This window comes from Diadema setosum, chromosome 15, assembly GCF_964275005.1.
Source record: "Diadema setosum chromosome 15, eeDiaSeto1, whole genome shotgun sequence".
Taxonomy (NCBI): domain Eukaryota; kingdom Metazoa; phylum Echinodermata; class Echinoidea; order Diadematoida; family Diadematidae; genus Diadema; species Diadema setosum.
The window spans coordinates 24,789,002-24,809,837 of NC_092699.1; the positions used below are offsets into that span (position 1 = coordinate 24,789,002).

The 20,836-nt window shown below is 38.7% G+C and overlaps 1 protein-coding gene across 1 annotated transcript; it reads right to left on the reverse strand.

Annotated features, from left to right (window-relative positions):
• Nucleotides 1-514: 514 nt before the first annotated feature.
• Nucleotides 515-2,604, reverse strand: LOC140238994 (uncharacterized). The gene is made up of 2 exons (XM_072318890.1): nucleotides 2,322-2,604; nucleotides 515-2,056 (listed from the first exon to the last, which is right to left on the reverse strand). The coding sequence occupies exons 1-2, from the start codon at nucleotides 2,560-2,562 to the stop codon at nucleotides 1,344-1,346; spliced, it is 954 nt and encodes a 317-aa protein (XP_072174991.1). The 5' UTR covers nucleotides 2,563-2,604; the 3' UTR covers nucleotides 515-1,343.
• Between the last annotated feature and the right edge of the window lie 18,232 nt (nucleotides 2,605-20,836).

A 20,836-nucleotide genomic window follows, 5' to 3' on the forward strand; every position in this document is an offset into this window, starting at 1 on the left:
TGATAATACTCTAAAGTTTAATATCGGCACACATAACATCCTAAAGGGCAATTCCGCAGTTAGGTGGACATGACATGGATAAAAGAAATGTGCCTCTTTATCTTACCCTTTGATCTAGGTATCAACTAATGCCATGGATGTTCACCAATCATTAGGGTCTTTCAAATTCAGATTTTATTTTTCGTATTTATTGATTTTGCGAGATCTAAAACCATCATTTAAAATGTACATGTGGGACTGGGGATGCTGAAATTCTTTTAAATGCAAATTACAGTCGGTTCCTTTGAAATTTTTTCCTCAAAGTTTTGCTAAAGGGTAAAAGATGAATACATTTAAATACTCCAGAAGTCATGTGACATTTTGTCAATTACAAAAGGGTGAAATGACCTGCGGAATTACTCCGGACAAATGTAACGTTACTAACCGTAACGTTACTAACCATGCTTTTGGGGGTCTAGCTAAAAAATCATCGGTCGAACTGCTAAAAAAATTTGCATGAACATTTGTTATGATGTAATAGTTGAAATTAATGCAACACTTTGTTTGAAGTAACTTGAATTTTTGCACACTTTTTGTTACAAGACATTGATTTTTTTGTCATGTCCTTTTTTCGTAACGTTACTAACCAGCCCTTTAAGTTGCTATAGCAATTCTAATATTTCTTGGATTGTGTTCATTCTTTTCTGTATCATAAACCTGGGAAGGATGAACATGTTTTTGACATAATTTTGACTTGAAATGAATAAATGGTAATTTAGTGGTAAAAACAAATATCTAAATTTGTTCAAATGTAACGTTACTAACCGCGGAATTGCCCCTAAAGCATCTTATTATAATTTGAAGTATTCAGGGAGATGATTGTCCTACAACAAATACTGTGTTGCACTACATCTTTATACAATGTAATGCAAACTTTACATCAAAAAACAATTTCACTTGAAGTTGGAAGACGAGCCACAGAAATACAGCACTGAAAATACCATCCTGAAAGAGGTTTGTAGGGGAATGTACAGAAGAGATTGCGATTCTGATTGTTCAAGAATATGTTTGCAAAAAGTTATCACATTGGTAGAGCCTTCCCTGCTAGACAAGAGCAAGCTGATCATGAGAATATTCTAGCCGACAGGACTCCATTGCAATTCTGCTGATATCAGTTTTGCTCTTGAAAAGGTTGCCAAGTGTTACCCCCTTAAACAGTTCAGTTCTGATGGCAATATTGTGGCAAATACAGCACACTCAATTTCAGCCAGTAGTAATCCTACAGCCCTCTAGGCATGTGGCTTGGCCAGCATAACATGCCAAAAGGTACATTTTGTTTCATCTCTGTGCAAAGTTTCCAGCCATTACTTATGGAAGAGCTGCAACTGTGGATTGGGTGCCATGATGCCAGATCCAGAAGGATAGATGGTACAGACTGGTGGACTGTCACTATTGCTACGATCAGTGGTGCCTTTGTTAATCCCGGCTTGATTGCAATTCTGTGCTTGGAAATGAGCATCCGCGCTTGAGACAACCTGCTGAGAATCTGTATTCAAGGAAGTGTTCACAGTTGGAAGAATATTCCGCCATTGGGGCTGGGGATAGCTCCGTGATGTCATCAACAAGTCTGTTTCAAGTAGTTTCATAAGGAGAGGTACTTTGTTCACCTCTACTGGAGGATGAGAACTGGTATCAGTAACATTTCCTCCACTATGATCCCTCCCACACAGCCGAGGATTTTGATTGTTGTTTTCGACACAAGGGGCTGCTGGCAGAAACTGGATGCCAGACAGGTGACTTGGCACAGGAATATGAATCTGCTGAGGAGGGGTTGGTGGTGGACTGTTGATGGCTAGCGGCACATTATGCATGCTCGTCGGGGCATTTCCAGTCGGGCTCACTATGATGCAGCTCAGCTGGTTGGAGGATTGTACATATGATCCGTTTTCTACAACGGGTGCATGGTTCATACTCACTTGCGGCATGCTTTGGTGGTTCAACACTTCAGGTCCTCTAGGATTGACTTGGCCAGGGGAAGGTGGATACCATATTCTTCCTGCTATGTGGCTTTGTGAAACTGGAAGAACAAGAAGATACAAAAATTAGCTCTTGCTCTGATATTTGCTATATATAGAGTACGTTGAACCCATTTCTTATCTTTTACTTTTCTTCTTTGAGAATTCTGAACACTAACTTTTCACGCAAAAAGTACTAAATGATACCATCTTTTGAGTGAAGCAACAAACAGAAAAAAAAATAAATCAATAGTATATAGTCATTGGGTCTTTACCGCATGGCTTAAGGGGACATTATCTCTCCTGGAGTAAAGAGCGAGCACTTACCTTCTGCACTTAATGTACCAATCATAGCTCCAGTCTCTGTTGAGTTGTGTGATGATGTATCCTCCTGCAGTACACCTCCGTTGGGCAAGCTAGGATTTTCAGTGCTCTTGTCCTTCACAAGTCGATCCTCTAGATTCTGAGTTCCTTCATCCTGCAAGGAGTACACACGGACAATGGACGGCAACTGGAAATCTTCAACAGCAGTCCTTGGGGAATCCATTGAAGCTCTTCTCATTGCCATGTGTCTCTGATACGATGGAGGAGCATGTCCGGGCTCAATGATCACAGATCTTTCGGGGGTATTTGGATTTGCAGCAGGAGAAAACCCTTCAGACATTGGAGAAGCTGCTTGGAATGATGTACTGTTTCTCTGGGTAGCAGGCGACCCAAAAGGCTGTGCAACATTCAGACTATCCCTAGAGCTGTGGTGGATTTCACTGGATGGCTGTGATCCTATATGACACCAATGAGAAAAAGAAAAAAAGAAAAAAGAAAAAAGGAAACATTTCATCATCAAAGGGCAAGTCTAAGATAACATGCACGTTACGCATGGGACATTCAGAGACTTTTATGACCTGAAAAATAGTGTTAATGGTCTTTGATCATACAAATTAACTTCATCATGGTGATTGATATCTAGGAGAAGTATAATCATGTAAAAGATTGAGAAAAATAACCTTGACAATTATGTTCTAGAAGAGAAAATATGTGTCATTACGTATGGGACCAGAAAAATTTTGTTTTGAACATTTTTTTCAACCTCAAAACTCTCTGCAAGTATTTCATTCTACAACTTGTAACTCAGTGTGATGAAAGTCACAACACTCAAGATTATCAGAGTTAAGTTTCAAAGTCATGAGGCAAAAAGCACTAATATGTTCTAATTAAAGACAGACATGATGTGTTACGTATGGGACAGTTACGTACGGGACACTTAGTCCCGCATTCGTTCAGTGTGTGGAGAGTCATGTTTTTGGGTATTTTGCACAATTATTGAAGAAAAATCATTTGAAACTACTCAAATACTGATCCAGATTGTCAAGGGAACAATATTCCCCAAATATTTACCATCATTATCATATTTAATCATATTTTATAATTCTTATGACCAACCTCTGTATGCATGCCCTTTGACCCCCATTCGTTTAGTGTGTGGAGAACCATGTTTATGGGTATTTTGTATAATTATTGAAGTAGAATCATTTGAAATTACTCAAATACTGATCCAGATTGTCAAGAGAATCAATATTCCCCAAATACTTACCATCATAATCATATTCAATCATATTTCATATCTTTATGACCAATCTGAGTATGCATGCCCTCTATTTTTATCAGGATAGTTACTACTGAAAAATTGAATACATAGTGTTTACTTCAATTGATGAAGGGCAGTTTGCCATTCAGTTTCAACAACAAGGCAAGAGCCATAATGTGTCTCGCCCATTCGCGTACAAGAAATTGTACGCGAATGGGATATAACAGATAAAAAGAGATATAAAAGGGTAAAAATTTATGGCAGAAAAGAAATGTGTCAAAAAATTTAACATTCGGCCCTTAAAGTTCGTTGACCCCTGCCTGTGACCTTTGACCTTGTGGTGACCATCCGCTCACCAAGGGACATCTACCATCCAAGTTTGGTCACAAACGGACCTATGATCAAAAGTTATGACCCATAATAGAAACGCGCCATAAAAACTTAACATTGGGCTCTAAAAGTTTGTTGACCCATGCTTGTGACCATTGACCTTGGGGTGACCATCCACTCCCCAAGGGACATCTACCATACAAGTTGAGTCACAAACAGACCTATGGATCAAAAGCTATGACCCATAAGAGAAACGCGCCATAAAAACTTAACATTGGGCTCTAAAAGTTCATTGACCCATGCTTGTGACCATTGACCTTTTGGTGACCATCCACTCCCCAAGGGACATCTACCATCCAAGTTTAGTCACAAACGGACCTATGAATAAAAAGTGATGACCCATAATAGAAACGCGCCATAAAAACTTATCATTGGGCTCTAAAAGTTCATTGACCCCTGCCTGTGAGCTTTGACCTTGAGGTGACCTTCATATATGGTAAAATGTGAAACTTTGTATGACCCCTCTTCCCTCGAAGTTTGATTGCAATTGAAGCCCAGAGTAAAAAGTTATTGAAGTTTTTGTAGCGTTACGGACAGACGACGGACAGACGCCGCAGGCAATCCCTTAGTCTCCCCCTCACCTCCGGTGGGCTCGACAAAAACAACTTGGCACAAGAGATATTAACTTTAATAAATATGCAATACCTGCTGATTGGAACCCCAGTGATCGAGTAGATATATGTCTGTCTAGCGAACAGGTTGTTGATTCGAGTCACACCTCAGCATGTATACCCATGATTTTTGTCGTGGCTACTACCAAAAACTGAATAACTGAATAATTGAGATATCCAGAAACATGGTGTCCTAATAAAGGGTGGGTCACATTTTTCATTTGGACCACTTCATTTTACTTTACATTTGTTTGTTTGTTGATATCTCAGCCATGTCAAATATGGATCTTCATAAAATAAACTTTGAATTCCTCTCGTTTTAGAATTGTATGCTCTTTCATAATTCATATAAGTGGTTTCCAATCATCTTGTAAAATGTTGAAAACTGAATCCCCATTTCTACAAAAACTATGCCATCCCTTTAATGCTGATTTTCATTGTGTATTTTGGCATCTCTCCCCCCCCCCCCCCTTTCTGACAATTGTTCAGTCAAGTACATGTATTGTTTCAAGTGTCTGTAACTCAAGAGTAGCAGCAAAGTTGGGATGCTTTCTGCAGGATGATTAACGATTTGTGTATTGAGAGACCTTACCAACTAGCTACGCATGCATTCACATGCAATACGTACGAGGATGTCCCATACGTACGAGGATGTCCCATACGTAATGTATTTGTCCCATACGTAACATTATTTAATTGCCTAATAATTTTTTTTTTTTTTTACTATTTTTTCTTCTTTCTGTGGTATTTAACTTCTTTACACAATTAATTAAAACTTCCCAAAAGGGCATTCAAGTAACCTTAGAAATTTCAGAAAAAATGTAAAACTAGAAATGTCGCTATGGCGACTGGTATGCCTCCGCCATGATGCATGATTCTCCTTATAGGTCTAGATAGTACATGTGGACAATGTGTGATTACATTTTCACAAAATTGGCTAAATATTAAAATGACAAGTTTGTCACAAATGTGTTGAATGTTCACCTTCCTTGACCTAGGTTTAATTGGATGAATAGGAGAGCATGTATGATTTAGGATTTAAGGACTTTTAACTCGACTTTGACCAATTCATACGTTTATAATGCATTGAGTAATTTCCAAGGTATGGAGAAAAAGTGCAATTTCTGTATTGAATAGTAAATTGTTACCATTTTCATCTGGCCTTTGACTCTAAAATTCATAAGATAATCACTGTCAGGCAGAACATGCATAAATATGTAAAAAGTTCAAAGATAACTTGAGCCACTTCCGAGATATGGAGGAAAAAGTTAGTTCAGCACTTTCACGTGATCTTTGACCTTTTGACCTTTGAAGCAAAAACAAAACAAACAAACAAAAAACTTTCCAGAGAATCTGTATTAGGTTATACATGCATACATCAAGTGTAAAAAAAAATAATCCTGCTGGCATTGCATAAACATTCGGAGGGAAATACATGTAGTAAAATTTTGAAGTGTTGCCCTTGACCTTTGACCCCTGACCTTTGACTCCATGAACCCTAAATTGTCTAGATAATCACTGCCAGTCAGTACATATACGTTCCATGAAGATACCTTGAACAATTTCCAAGGTACGGAGAAAAAAGTGAAGTTTTAATATCTTTACGTGACCTTTGACCTCATGACCCCAAACTTTCACCAAAGAATCTTAATTGGGTAATACATGAATACACTAAGTTTCAAGAAAATATCTTCAGGCATTGCAGAAATATGGTGGAAACAGTGAAATTTTATGTATTTGACCTTGACCTTTTGACCTTTGACCTTGAGCATGTGCACCCAAAAGTTGATCATAGCACAACTTCACCCCCTAATACACATACATGCCAAGTTTCATTAGGATACCTCAAAAGGTTTTTTTTTAGATACGCTTGCCACAAAATTCTTTACGGACGGCAACCCGAAAACATATTGCCTCCGGCACCACTTCGTGGCAGAGGCAGAAAAAATGACCTCAATTTGTTAGTATGGAACATCACATGATAGGACATGAGCTAATTTGCATAATCCCTAAATTTCCATACCAAGTTAAACTATTTGATGAACTTCTTACGTCCACATATTAATCAAATATAATTTGCTTTTCTTTGAATAAATATGAATTTTTATAAATGTCCCATACGTAACACTGTATTTCACATTTATAGAAATGAAGCCCTTGATATTTGCATAAATCTACATACCATATTTTCCTCCCTAAAAATCAAAACTGCAACTCATAAGCTTCAAAATGATACCAAACATGTCAATATTCAGCAAAGATGAAATTTTGCCTTCTTAGGGGACCTTATCTTGGATTTGCCCCAAAGTACAATATTTTTGGCAGAACACTCAATAGCTGGCATCAAAACAGCAGTAACACTACTCTCAGAGAAAACATCTGTCTACTGTCAGAACAGTGATATAATGGGGTTGTTAAACATCAAACACAAAATTTGCTCTTACCTCTAGCAAACAGTGATTTCTTTGCTGCAGTAACGCATCCAGCCTCGTCTGAAGCCCTCCTTCTTTTGCGTTTCTGTCTTTTCTTCACACTTGGGCGGTTCGGCGGCAAGTGTTGCTTGGTTCTCGATCCATGTGATGCTGACAAGTTTGGATCCTTTGGTGTCTGTGACACGGGAGGCGGTACTGTAGCACCATCTGCTGGATGGCCATATAAGAATTCCTCAAAGGTGTGAGCAGTAATCCTGCTTGCCTGAAGAGGAGTTATTTGTGAGGGCTCCTCCAATGTTTCTGCAACAATCTCCTTTGCAGTGGTACCTGCAGGATACAAAGTGTGGCAATGCTCAAGTGGGAAGTACAAATTTCAAAAATCATACAACTGTACTTTCATATTTAAGGAATTGTAAAGAAAGATTACTACATCATTGAAAATGTATTCAAGTCCCTTCACTCTCAATGCAGGGGAGATGGAGGCATTAACTTTTTAACAATTCATAACGTCTCATTAGAACATAATTCTCCCCCCCCCCAAAAAAAAAAAAAAAATACAAAATACCAATACCCCCATTAAGTCTGGCCTTTCACCTACTGAATTTCAACAAATATCTGTGTAGTAGGCAAATTGCAGGCAAGTCACTTTAGATGACTTAAGAACTGAGCTCTGTCTAGTTACTACCTTTCACCACATGATACAATGACAAGAAATATAGTTAACGTGTTGAAGAGGGGCTACATGTTCTAGTTACATTGCTGTGTGTGCAAATTTCAAGGTAACAGGAATTCCCCTCTACGACAAAATTTCTCAACTCATCTATCTCTGGTTTTTGCATCTGTTGCACACTGAATCATTTCTTTGAGACAGCTTTAGCCACAGACTACTTACATGTAGCATCTCTGACAAGCGACTGAACTTCCCTCCAGTCTTTATCGAAAGGGGCTGGCATATGTGCCTGGATGTTGCACAAGATCTCCTCTGGAATGGGTGGTCGCTTTCTATTCTTGTTAACAATCAAACGTCCCTTGGGGACCCTAGTTGGTGGTTCTGCTGGTGCTTGTTGACGCTTGTGTCCATCTCCTGACATGGATGCATACTGCATCTTGCGATTGATGCTTACAGGGCACTGGGGAAGATGATCATACCTGGATGCTTTTTCGTGAAGCAGTTCGTCCACAGGCTTCTTCTGTTGAAAAAGAATTACACCAGAAAAGTATTATTAGGAGTGGCAACTCTTCATAATCCATGCAAACACATGATTGGGTTCCAAAGCATTGCAATGGGATGTCTGATATTCCTCAATGCTTCAAAGCTTCAGTCAACATTGCTGCATCTTAAAGACAGAATTGGGAGAGAAGTTGCCCATTTCATTAAATTACAAACTGTATTCTAAAGTAAAATTTCGAATGAATTAACAAGAATGTAATAGTTTAAAAAAGAAGTGGGAGTTATATACATGCATTTCTTTTCTTCTTGTAATGGGCAAATATGTAAATGCGTCTTCCACTTACTCACCTCATACAATGTAGATCATCTTTTGTTCTCTGAATTGCTATCATTTCAATGAAGAATGGTGTAAAAAAAAAAAAAGGGACTACTAGTAGATGCATCAAAGTTACCTTCATCACTGCAAGCTTTGAAACAAGTTCATCAAGGCATCTTTTCCGCTTCAGCTTTGCCCTTGGCTCCAGGTGGCATAACTTGGGTGAGATAGCAAGCTGGTTCGAGTCACTGTCAGCTGGAGAAGAAAAGAATATTAGAAAGACAGATATGAGAACGGTTCACATGAAATTTAACCTTTTAAATCACTTCATTAGAAAAAAAAATCATCAGTTTTTCCCTTCTAACAAATTTCTCATGAGCATCCCATTTTTAAAATACGACCGACCTGAGAGAAAGACTGACATGAAAGACCACACACCCTCTTCGATCTGGAAAATCAGCTGAAATCATAATTTCTCACAGCTGGGATATTTCTGTAGTTGTGTTAATTTGGGGGAAAATATGGCATGAGACCAATCACAACCCCTTAAAATCACCCTGAATCAGCCGACTCAGAATCCACACTGAACTACAATGGCCTCTCTGTTTGGCACAATATATTAAACCCTGAACACAGAAGCAACACTTGATGGCAAAATCAACATCAAACACGAGTTCTCTGAGCAACTGTACTAAGATGAGACATACTCCATGTTCTAAATTTTCAAAACATAAAAACAGAAAATCTGCTCTTTAATAAAAGCCAAAATACATAACATGTAGATGAACTTCAACCTCTACAAATGACTTGAATGACATTCATACTTACACGTGGATACAGTAGTTTGTGGAGTATCTTGGGAGGCATCCTTGGCATTATCTTGGTTGAATTCTGCAGAAGAGGTCCCAGAGGTGCATTCAGGAGCATTTATGACAAGACATGTCCTTTCCTTTAGTGAGCACTTGGTAGAAGCATGACTGTCTTCTTCTTCACAGGCCTTTCTAGACGGAACACTAGATGAGCAGTCATCGTTTACTGAAGTAGAGTGGTTTGCGGAGCAGACTTCTGGTGGATCACTGTGAGTAGCAGAATTCGGCAAGATAACGGGAGAAGCACTTGAACCTACTGCGGAATCTTCCATAGGACTTGGTATCGCATGAGAAATATCCCCAGGATCCACTGCATCATGAACAGTCAATTTTTTTCCATGAATCCCATTGCATGGTTTCTGGTCTTTGGAAATTTCAGAAGCAGTAGCTTGTGGAATCAACTGGTTCACATTTATCCCATCATCCTGATTCTCTACAACACTGGACTGGCTAGAACCTGGGATTTGATCAAGATGTACCTCATCCATCACATCACTGCTCTCTTCATGAGAACCACCATCTGCAGAAGGCATGCATGCTTCAGATTTGTCAGACTCGGTTGGGTTCAGCCCTTGAGGGATGTGCTTTTCATGCATTGCATTATCCTCTTCTTCTGATAGCATGGCTTCAGTGACACAAGCAGTATCATCAAAGTCAATCACAAGTGGAGGTCCATCATCAAAGTCATCACTTGCCTCTGTAGCAGTGCAGAAGGAAACATCACTTCCATCCAGGACTGTTTTCAAAGAATTTGAGTAACTGTTCAAGGACAATTTAGTAGAAACATCTACTTTCTTTTCAACTTCATCCAAGGGCTGCTTTGCTTCTTCCTTCTGCTCCTCTGCTGTGTAGTGTTCACCTGAATGCTCAGTACTGCTGACGCCCATGTCTGACTTGGTCGCTGCCATCTTTCTACACTCTTGAAGTGGGCTCCTCGTACATGGGATGGGTTCTTGGGGAACTTTGATGTCTATGACTGTTGGAAAATTTTCTTCATTTGGTGTTGTGTCCTCATTGCTTGGAATTTTGAAGTCACAGTCTGAATCAGCTACATGAGGTGGTACATAATTTGTTTCCATTTCGTCTGACTTTGTGCAAAGAAGCATGGGACCTGATCTTTGATTGGTAACAGCATCTGTGGATTCATGGACATCCGTGCCGAGTTCTTCTCTGTCAATAGAAGAACTTGGTTGCAAACACTCCTCCCTTGGCAACAGGATGTCACTCTCACAACATTTTATGTCTTCAGTACCTTCTGTAGATAAGGGTGTGCTTTCATCAACATCTTCCACTGATATAAAGATTTCATCCCTTTTGGTTTTTTGGTCATCACTGCCACTTTCACAAGAAGCTCCCAATTTTTCACTTATGTTACATTCAGTTGCAGGTCCGTGCATATTGGCACTCTCATCATTATTCCGAGTCACATGGCCACTAGATTTCTCATCAGAAGTAGGTGACATATGCACTTCTCCAACCGTGCCTGTGTTGAGTTCTTTTCCATGAATAGAAGAACTTGGTTGTAAACACTCCTCCCCTGGCAGCAGGATGTCACTCTCACAATATTTTGTGATGCCTTCAGAACCTCCTGTAGAAAGGGGTGTGCTTTCATCAACATCTTCCATTGATATCAAGATTTCATCCCCTTTGGTTTCTAGGTCATCACTGCCACTTTCACAGGAAGCTCCTAATTCCTCACTTAAGTTACACTTGGTTGCAGGAGCATGCATATCGGAACTCTCATCATTATTTCGAATCACAAGGCCAATAGACTTCTCATCAAAAGAATGTGACACATGCATTTCTCCAACCACACTGGAGTCGGCCACAAACCTCTCAGTATCAACAGAAATGCTATGAAGAGTGAGATTACTCCTCACACCTTTCTCACTTAAATGAGGAGTCTTGCACAAATATTTTTCATCATGCTTTGGAGAGGCAGATTCCAAATCATCTTCGGAGTGCAGACTTTCAGGTGTGGTGGTATCCGGAGAGGGCACGGTATCACTGCCCATCTTCTTGTCACAAGTGTCCCAACTCACATCATGGCTTTTGGCATCCATGCGGTCATCAAAGTTACAAGATGAATCGTCTCTGTCCAGGTCACTGGGTACGCACGTCTTATCTCTCTCATTTACTGTGGACCAAGAATCACTCTCTTTGTCAAGTTGTTTTTCAAAATCGCCCCACACTTCGTCTACCACGACAAAGTCAATTTCCTGGGCAGACTCACTGTCACTACAATCATATCCATCATCAACTGCCCCTTTATCTTGAGAGTCACATGTGATATTATTGGTCAGGGAATCTTTTGTTGAAGAACATTTTTCAGTCAAGTCTGAGCTCTCATTGGTCTTAACAGCATCTAGAGAAGAACCGACTTCATGAATGTTCACATCCTTTGGACATTTTGATTCATCTGTTTTCAAGCTGGTCTCCAGTGATCTGATTTTTTGTGGCAAAGATGCAAGTGAATCCCAAACTGACCGATGTGGTGCAGACAACTCCTTACTTTTCACTACTGCTGCTACTTTGGTCTCCTCGAACATTTCCTTTGTGCATTTACTGGCAACAGTAACTTTTCTTGACTCAAGTGCTGATACTTCAACACGTATGAGATTGACAGCGAGCTCCTTTTTGAAAAGAAACTTGTCATCACAGTATTTCAATCTTTCTGTTGACAGGACAGGTTTGAAAGTATGCACATTTTCACCCATCTTCATCCTTGGCTGCTCCACCATTTCCTCTTCCATATTTGGGCTGTATCCATTTTGTGATTTTTTGCTTTCTTCAACTAGATGTGATGGTTTCACCTCTGTACCTGTTCTGGCATTTGGCACCTGAACGTCTTGTCTCAATTTCCTCCCAGAAAGATTATTGCGCAGTTTTGGCTCCTTTTTCGTTGTGAAACTGATAGCATATCCCATTGGTTTCTTGGTTTTAAGACCAGCTGCCTGAAGCCGTTTCATACATTCTTTGTCCTTAGATGGATCAGCGACTCTGACCCCAATCTTCGATGTATGCTTGTCCTCTCCAGCAGCAGTTCTTGATCTGGTTGCTTTGCTAACCATTTTCTCCATGGCTGGTTCATGCACATTCTCTACTGCAGTCTTTACAGTGCATGCTCTGTCTTTCTGCATCTCGTTTCTAGTCTTGACTAGCTTGCCTGTCTGCATAGCGAGTTTGATTTTTTTCAAGTTCCCCACATTGACTGACCTTGCAGATGAAATATCGGTCTTATTTCGTTGTCTTTGATTTGCCACAACAGGGATATCTGTGCCAACAGATATATCACTCCCTTTTCTTTCACTTGACTGTGCAAGTGCCTCCAAACTTGTATCTTTATCTTTTCCTGTGGATGAAGACTTGGAACAATTGTGGTCTGCTTCAATAGTCTTTGGCTTATGTAAAACCCGGGAAAATACATTTCTTGTAACAATTCTTTGGCTGTTTTCAAAACTCCCTCCTGCTTGTGCTTCAAATAATTTGAAAGATGCACATGTTTCACTCACATCAGTTTGTTCGCGACTCGTGAGACTTCTCAAATTTTTTTCCGCTGCTCTTTGAGTATGCATCGACGAGGTAGTGTTGTTTCCAGGACTCTTTAGATTAGTCGCCTTTGACCTTGTGTGATGTTTGTCAGTTGTTTCAGTTGGCAGTCTTTTCTTCGGGCTGTGTACATTTTGAGTTTGTGATCTACCCTTGTCAGTGTCACTTTTAGGCTCTTTTCCACCACCTTCTGGGATATCTTTCCGAGACATTGCTTCATCACTAGATTTTACCGACCTTGACCTTGGTACAAGATTTCCATTGCAGTCCTTACTGCTTTTCTCCTGAGTTCTTGTTCCTTCTTGTTCCTTTGTGGAGTCTTCTGACAGAGCAAACTTGACCTTTGGATTTGACTTCATAGCAGGTAAACGTGGAGAAGAACGCAACTTGCTTGTCTTCTTGAGACACGACCGTAATGTTGCATCTTTACACTTACTGGAGGCTATCCCTACATTGGTCACCCTCTGAGACTTGCCTCCGCAGTGTTTTTGTGGCAAGGACATGTTTGCTGCCTTCTCATCATTTGCATGGCCCAGCTTACCCTGTCGATCACTTTTGCACCTATCCCTACTACTTTGCACTGCCAATGCCCATGGAGTGGCATTTGTCGAACGCGAGACATCCACCTGCGCAAGTGTTGGCACCCTCCGCGTTCTTTGGCTGTCAATCTTACTCTTCTCGCGTATTCTTTGTCGATGGAACCACACCCACACATTGGCAGATTTAAGCCCCATCTTTGTTGAAATGTCATCAACTTGCTTTCTGCTAGGGTTGCAATTCAACTCGTAGCGTACCTGTGGATCACATAACAGGAGAAAAGGGGGACATTTATTTCTTTTTAAATTGCTGTCATGGCCCTGCAGTACATGTACATGGACAGTGATTATCATGATCACATGGCAACAAACTTGTTACAAAGAACACACACAAAAAAAAATAAAAATGTTGCTATGGCGACTGACCCCCTGACTATTGACCCATGAACCCTAAGTTCCCTAGATAATCCCTGCCAGTCAGTACATTCCTACAATATGTACCATGAAAATACATTGAACCATTTGCGAGAAAAGTGAAATTGTAACATTTTCATCTAACCTTCGACCTTTTGACCTTATGACATGAAACCCTCTTCGGAGAATCTTTACCAGTAGTACATGTCTACATTAAGTTCCAAGAAAATACCTTCGGGCATGGCATAGATATGGGAGAAATAGCAACATTTTTAGCATTTGACCTTGACCTTTTGACCTCTTGCCAATTTCACTAAAATCTACTCAACTAATTGCCCCACCATACATGGACCAAATTTGGTGGAAGCTGCTTCATGCAGTTTTGAGTTATCACGTAAACAGATAAATTTTAGGATTTGACCTTGATCTTTGACCTTTGGATGATTTCACCCAAAATCTAATCAAGTAATTATTATCATTATTATTATTATTATTATTATTTATATTGCGCTTTTCTCACAAGGCCCAAAGCGCTTACAATCAATTCAAAGCATGTACGACAGTATGTGGTAATTGGATAAATGTTACAGCTACGAACTAATTGCTACTAAAAAGATGTGTTTTCAAGGCTTTTTTGAAAACACTGACTGATGGAGACTGTCAAATGTTAAGTGGTAAATTGTTCCAGGGTCAATCCATGTCAAATCATCCAGTGCTTGTCACCCGACCCCCTCCGATTTTCTTTAAAATCGCACCAAATGTTCCCCAAAGTGTCTGACGGAAAATCCCAAAATATTTTGCCCCAAGGTCAATTGGTTGCTAAGATACAGCCTCACATAGCAACCGGTGCGCATTACAAAATGTTAGTTAAAAGAAAATTAGGCATTTTTGATTGACTGTTTTAGCATGGATATTAATGCAAATATGTTCATTATCTGGAAATTGAGAGAACTTTATAGTCTTTGCAAGAAAAACTTACTGTGACGCGAAATTGACTTTTCGTTAACGTGCACGAGGTCACCGAAAATGGTGTTAAATGTTAATTTTGAAAATTTTAATGCATATTTAGAGGCTGATATCTTCCACATTTCATCACCTTAGGTTCTAAAATATTAGGCTGTTGAAGGCTTTGACTTGCTCAGTAATTTTGAAAAAAATCAGCGCATTCATGCGCACCGTTTTTACGGAGAGCGCCCTAAAAGTTGACAAAAATGAAAAATGTGCCAAATTCAAGGTCACGGATCACCCTTCGTCCCACCTAGGAATGGCATCAATTTTTGTGTACTGATAGACATTTATCTATATTATCTCGGGTTACCAAAGAAATTTTGCTACCGAAATGTTCAATGGCAAATTTACCCCACCGAAAATGGTCGTAAACGGCCAAATTTCCATGTAATATCACATATTGGGTTTAGAGGACATTTCAAATGTCCACACTTTCAAGATGAAAAGCACTAGCCCTGAGATATTTGCAGTAGGCATAGTCTGTTATACATATTTCAGTAATATATACCACAAAACACTTTTATTACTTAATAATGACCTTGAAATTTAATCCAAAATTTGATAAAAACAATAAATTGCTCCATTTTCCTCATTGCACTGCATATAAATACGTGTTTTGAAAGACATTTCACAGAGCAATATTTCAAGAATTATGAAAGCTGAGGGCCTACCTTATTAAGGTTCTAAAGTATTTGTGCTCTTCTTTCAGATTTAGTGTCAATTTGATCATGAATGTTTTACCCTTGACCTTGAAGCCCTTCTAAAAATAGCTGTAAATTTGTTAACTACAAATTACACACACGACAGGTGTATTTAATATGGCATGATATACTTGTGATTCTTTCACAAACACAAAAGCTTTTTATGGTGTAAATGTATATACTGGAATTAATCTACACATGCTTGCAAGATATGTTACAATTAATAACTTTGTTCTGACAATGACCCTCAATTTCAATCAAAAAAGGGGACAGTAATATTTTGTGATTTTGTGTGCATTTCCTATGGAAAACAGTGCTTTGTTTGGAAACTCATAAAAACTTGACCATTTTTACAATCTATCACTTTGATTGATTAATTTTATTCTGGTTATGGTAGAAAAGTGGCCCGTGACAATTTCCAATAAAAGAAAACACAGTTATGCTCTAGAAAATGAAAAACAAAGAAATACATAAGAAATTCCAAAAACAAGAAAATACATAAGAATTGAAATGATTTTGGAAGTTTTCATAAGGTACAGAACAAATCCCCCGAAAAAGAAGACTCTCAGTCCTTTTAATGTGTTACAGGCTAGAATAAGGATCTATATTATGTTGGGCGCAACGTCCATATTATCAACTATTATTCAGTACATAATACAGGTCTTCATGGAGAGGAATAGGCATTTCTCATGATTTTGAAGGTCATAAATTGAGGGTCATTGTCAGAACAAAGTTATTAATTGTAACATATCTTGCAAGCATGAGTGTAGATGAATTCCAGTATATACATTTACACCATAAAAAGCTTTTGTGTTTGTGAAAGAATCACAAGTATATCATGCCATAATACACCTGTCGTGTATGTAATTTGTAGTTAACAAATTTACAGCTATTTTTAGAAGGGCTTCAAGGTCAAGGGTAAAACATTCATTATCAAATTGACACTAAATCTGAAAGAAGAGCACAAATACTTTAGAACCTTAATAAGGTAGGCTTTCAGCTTTCATAATTCTTGAAATATTGCTCTGTGAAATGTCTTTCAAAACACGTATTTATATGCAGTGCAATGAGGAAAATGGAGCAATTTATTGTTTTTATCAAATTTTGGATTAAATTTCAAGGTCATTATTAAGTAATGAAAGTGTTTTGTGGTATATATTACTGAAATATGTATAACAGACTATGCCTACTGCAAATATCACAGGGCTAGTGCTTTTCATCTTGAAAGTGTGGACATTTGAATTGTCCTCTAAACCCAATATGTGATATTACATGGAAATTTGGCCGTTTACGACCATTTTCGGTGGGGTAAATTTGCCATTGAACATTTTGGTAGCAAAATTTCTTTGGTAACCCAAGATAATATAGGTAAATGTCTATCAATACACAAAAATTGATGCCATTCCTAGGTGGGACGAAGGGTGATCCGTGACCTTGAATTTGGCACATTTTTCATTTTTGTCAACTTTGAGGGCGCTCTCCGTAAAAACGGTGCGCATGAATGCGCTGATTTTTTTCAAAAATACTGAGCAAGTCAAATCCTTCAACATCCTAATATTTTAGAACCTAAGGTGATGAAATGTGGAAGATATCAGCCTCTAAATATGCATTAAAATTTTCAAAATTAACATTTAACACCATTTTCGGTGACCTCGTGCACGTTAACGAAAAGTCAATTTCGCGTCACAGTAAGTTTTTCTTGCAAAGACTATAAAGTTCTCTAAATTTCCAGATAATGAACATTTTTGCATTAATATCCATGCTAAAACAGTCAATCAAAAATGCCTAATTTTCTTTTAACTAATATTTTGGAATGCGCACCGGTTGCTATGTGAGGCTGTATCTTAGCAACCAATTGACCTTGGGGCAAAATATTTTGGGATTTTCCGTCAGACACTTTGGGGAACATTTGGTGCGATTTTAAAGAAAATCGGAGGGGGTCGGGTGACAACTTTTCTGAAAATTGGATGATTTGACGTGGATTGACCCTCCAGTGCTTTGAAGCAGACACAGTAAATGTCCTATCACCGGCTAAGGTGCGAGTAACAGAGTATGTGAGACGAAGCGGATCACTAGATGACCTCAAATTTCTAGTAGGTGTATATAAAGTCAAACACTCATCTAGGTATTTCGGAGCTTGATTGTTGAGGATTTCATAAACAAACAAAACTAGTTTGAAAATTATCCGTTGCCTCAAAGGAAGCCAGTGCAACAACTTCAGAAGTGGCTGAGATGGGTAGTCCCTAGAAAACTGAAACACTAATCTGCACTAATTGCCTCATCATACTCTATACTTGGACCAAGTTTGGTAAAATTCCAGTCAATATTACTCAAGTTATCTTGTAAATGAATGCGGATGGACGGACGTACGGACGGACAACCCGAAAACATAATGCCTCCGCTACCACTTCGTGGCGGAGGCATAAAAAAAAAAATCTTGCCCCAGAGCTTAAGGGCATAATTTACCAATTGCAGATGAGAAACAAAACCCAGCTCTAGTACCTCAAACTGTAGTTCCAAAATGTTAGAGACAGAAACAAGCAATGTAAAAACTGAATCAGTATAATTAATGTTCAGTACACGCTGTATTGGTAAATATTCCAAATGTGAACAATAGTTATAATAAAATGTTTCCTGACTTAACAGTCTACAGTTATGGTTTAATGAGAAAAATAGTGATATCTCCTTGTGTATTTTAGGCTTTATTGCAAAAATTTCATATAGTAGGAAGTTTTGTGATACAACTGACCTACACTTATGCTTATTTTTTTTTTTTTTAATCACTGCTTCCAAAGGTAAACAGGACCTTTAAAGTCTCTGTTCAAGTCCTTTGTACTGCAATCACTGATACACAGCACACGTAAAATTGCAATGTATACATACTGTACAAGCCAATATTTTGCAAGGTTTTTATTTTCGTGAATTTTGCGAGTCGGGTGCCATTCACAAATTTATAAAAACAAATGATTAATACCGACTCTCATCCCAATATGAATGTGACATGCATACTTTGTACATTGTACATGCGCGTACTTAGTATAATGATTCTTCATTCAGTACTGTGTTCTCCAATATCACAAATTTAACCACTCATGAAATTGTCTGGAAGTCCCACTAAATGCATGTCATATACTGTATTGTATGTGATTTCTATTGCCCCATCAAACATTGTTACACTATGCAGTACAGGATAAAGGAAAAAATGATCTATGAACTCTGAATGATAACTGGTGCAAGATGGTTTCTGTTGTCGTTCAGAGTATTGAATGCTTATTATTAGGTTTATCATAAACCTAATATGTGTTTATAAGCATTCAATACTCCCGTTTATGATCAATTGATTGATCACTGGTGGAGAGTTTCACTGGAAGTGCTGCTCTAACATGAAAAGGGGGCCTTGACACCTATCTGCTCAATTTTCTTTCTTCATTTATTTCGGATCTTACTGTAGTACTGTAGTAAGTTTAAAAATGTACATAAAGCATCAGGTCCAGTATCTAGACACTAGTTAGACAACTTTTGACTGCCAATGACATACAAATTCTATTCATAGATTTCCAATGTTACACTGGGGATCTAGATAGACTGCGGGTCAGATGTTGTCATCTTCCTCCACCACTGCACCATCTTCCATTTGTTTGCCTGACCGAAAGATCAGTCTGTACACAATACAATACAGTACAATACAATCGGATCATATATATAAGGCTCTTACACAGTCAATGACTGGTTTCACAGCACTTTACCACAAAATTCTGTAATCTTTTAACATTCTACTCAGATGCTTGGCTTCACGGAATCCCCTCCTTAAAATTAAAAAATGTCATTCAACTTCTCCTGACAGCCTGTCTACACCTTCCCAAGAGAGGGAGAGAGAGAGAAAAAAAAATAACATAAGCTCACCTGCAGTTCTTCCAGTTGTTTACTGGTTAACGAACACATTGTTGGCATATTTTCACCTTTGACCCGTGGCACTCAATGACTTTGCTGAAACCTGGACAGTGATGGGGTACAAAAAAAGAAATACAATGGTACACAAATGCGTGATCGAAGCCAATGTCACAAGAAAAATTTTGGCAAGAGTTCCACATACATTTACATTTTAACATGATTGAATTGAAGTGGTTTTAGAATTTAATAGGGTTAGGGACAGAGTTAAGTAAACGTTGATCTCGGTGTCCTAGGGTAATGCGGACTTCAGAGTTTGCTCACACAATGTACTATACAGGTACACTGTGTAATAGTGGGGGAGGGTACATATCTATGGAAATCTCTCCTGAATTTCATACATGAAGACATTATGCCTGTACAGGGTGTTTTTTTTTTTTTCTGAATTTGGTTTTAATACTTTCTAATCTGTGGCAATACCATGCACAATACTCTACTTTGGAAGTCTTTTGGAGTCTTTCTTGTTTATTCAGAGCATCACAAACACATCTAGAACCCCACCCTTATCAGCTGAAGTAAGATAGTGGTTGGTGGTGTCAAACAACGTTACCTCTACAAAACAACATGGCCTGTCAGGTGATTTAGAAACAGTTAATAAACAACAACAAAATGTTATTAAATTTCGGGTTGTTTGCTTTGCTTGAGAACAGCAAGCAACTTAACCAAGGGCTGAAAAGAAAGAAAGCAGCCATGGCGCCCATGCCACGAAAGAGAACAGCAACAGTCACAAAATCATGAACAAAATCTACTGTTGTATGCCATCATGCCAGGACAAGTTCACCTTCATATACATGTGGAATGAGTGAATGCAGCAGTAAGTAGTAAAACATCAGTGACAGTTTGGGGAAAATCTGACAATCCGTTCATAAGTTCAAAAGTTATGAATTTTTCAAAATATCGGCACAGTCAATGCTGGATGACAAGACTACAGTACCGGTACTAGTCACTACACTCTACACTACAGTGCATGACGTCACATGCCGTCGCGTTTGATTTTCCTTAAACTCTTGCTGATGTGTTCGATTAATATTGCTGTATTCACTCAATCCACGTCTATGTAGGTGAACTTGTCTTTTAACAATCTATTTCAGTGCATGCAGTGTGTATGCAGGAATTCTAAATTGATCTTCCCTTCCCCGTGTGTAGGCCTTTTCATATTATGTTGTATGTACACACTCACACAGTGCATGACGCAGTGTGCTTGCCCAATCCGATCTGAGCTTACCAAGTGTGTTAGATATGCACTCAATGCAGGTCTGCCAACATTTCCTCAACTACATTGTAAATCAGATGTAAAACAGTGAGATCCACA

Excerpts from the sequence above, each read along its gene's own strand:
- LOC140238994 (XM_072318890.1), bottom strand. The coding sequence starts at position 2,562 with ATGGCAATGAGAAGAGCTTCAATGGATTCCCCAAGGACTGCTGTTGAA. Across the intron at positions 2,057-2,321 it reads TGGTACATTAAGTGCAGAAG|TTTCACAAAGCCACATAGCA; the intron begins GTAAGTGCTCGC and ends TTGTTCTTCCAG.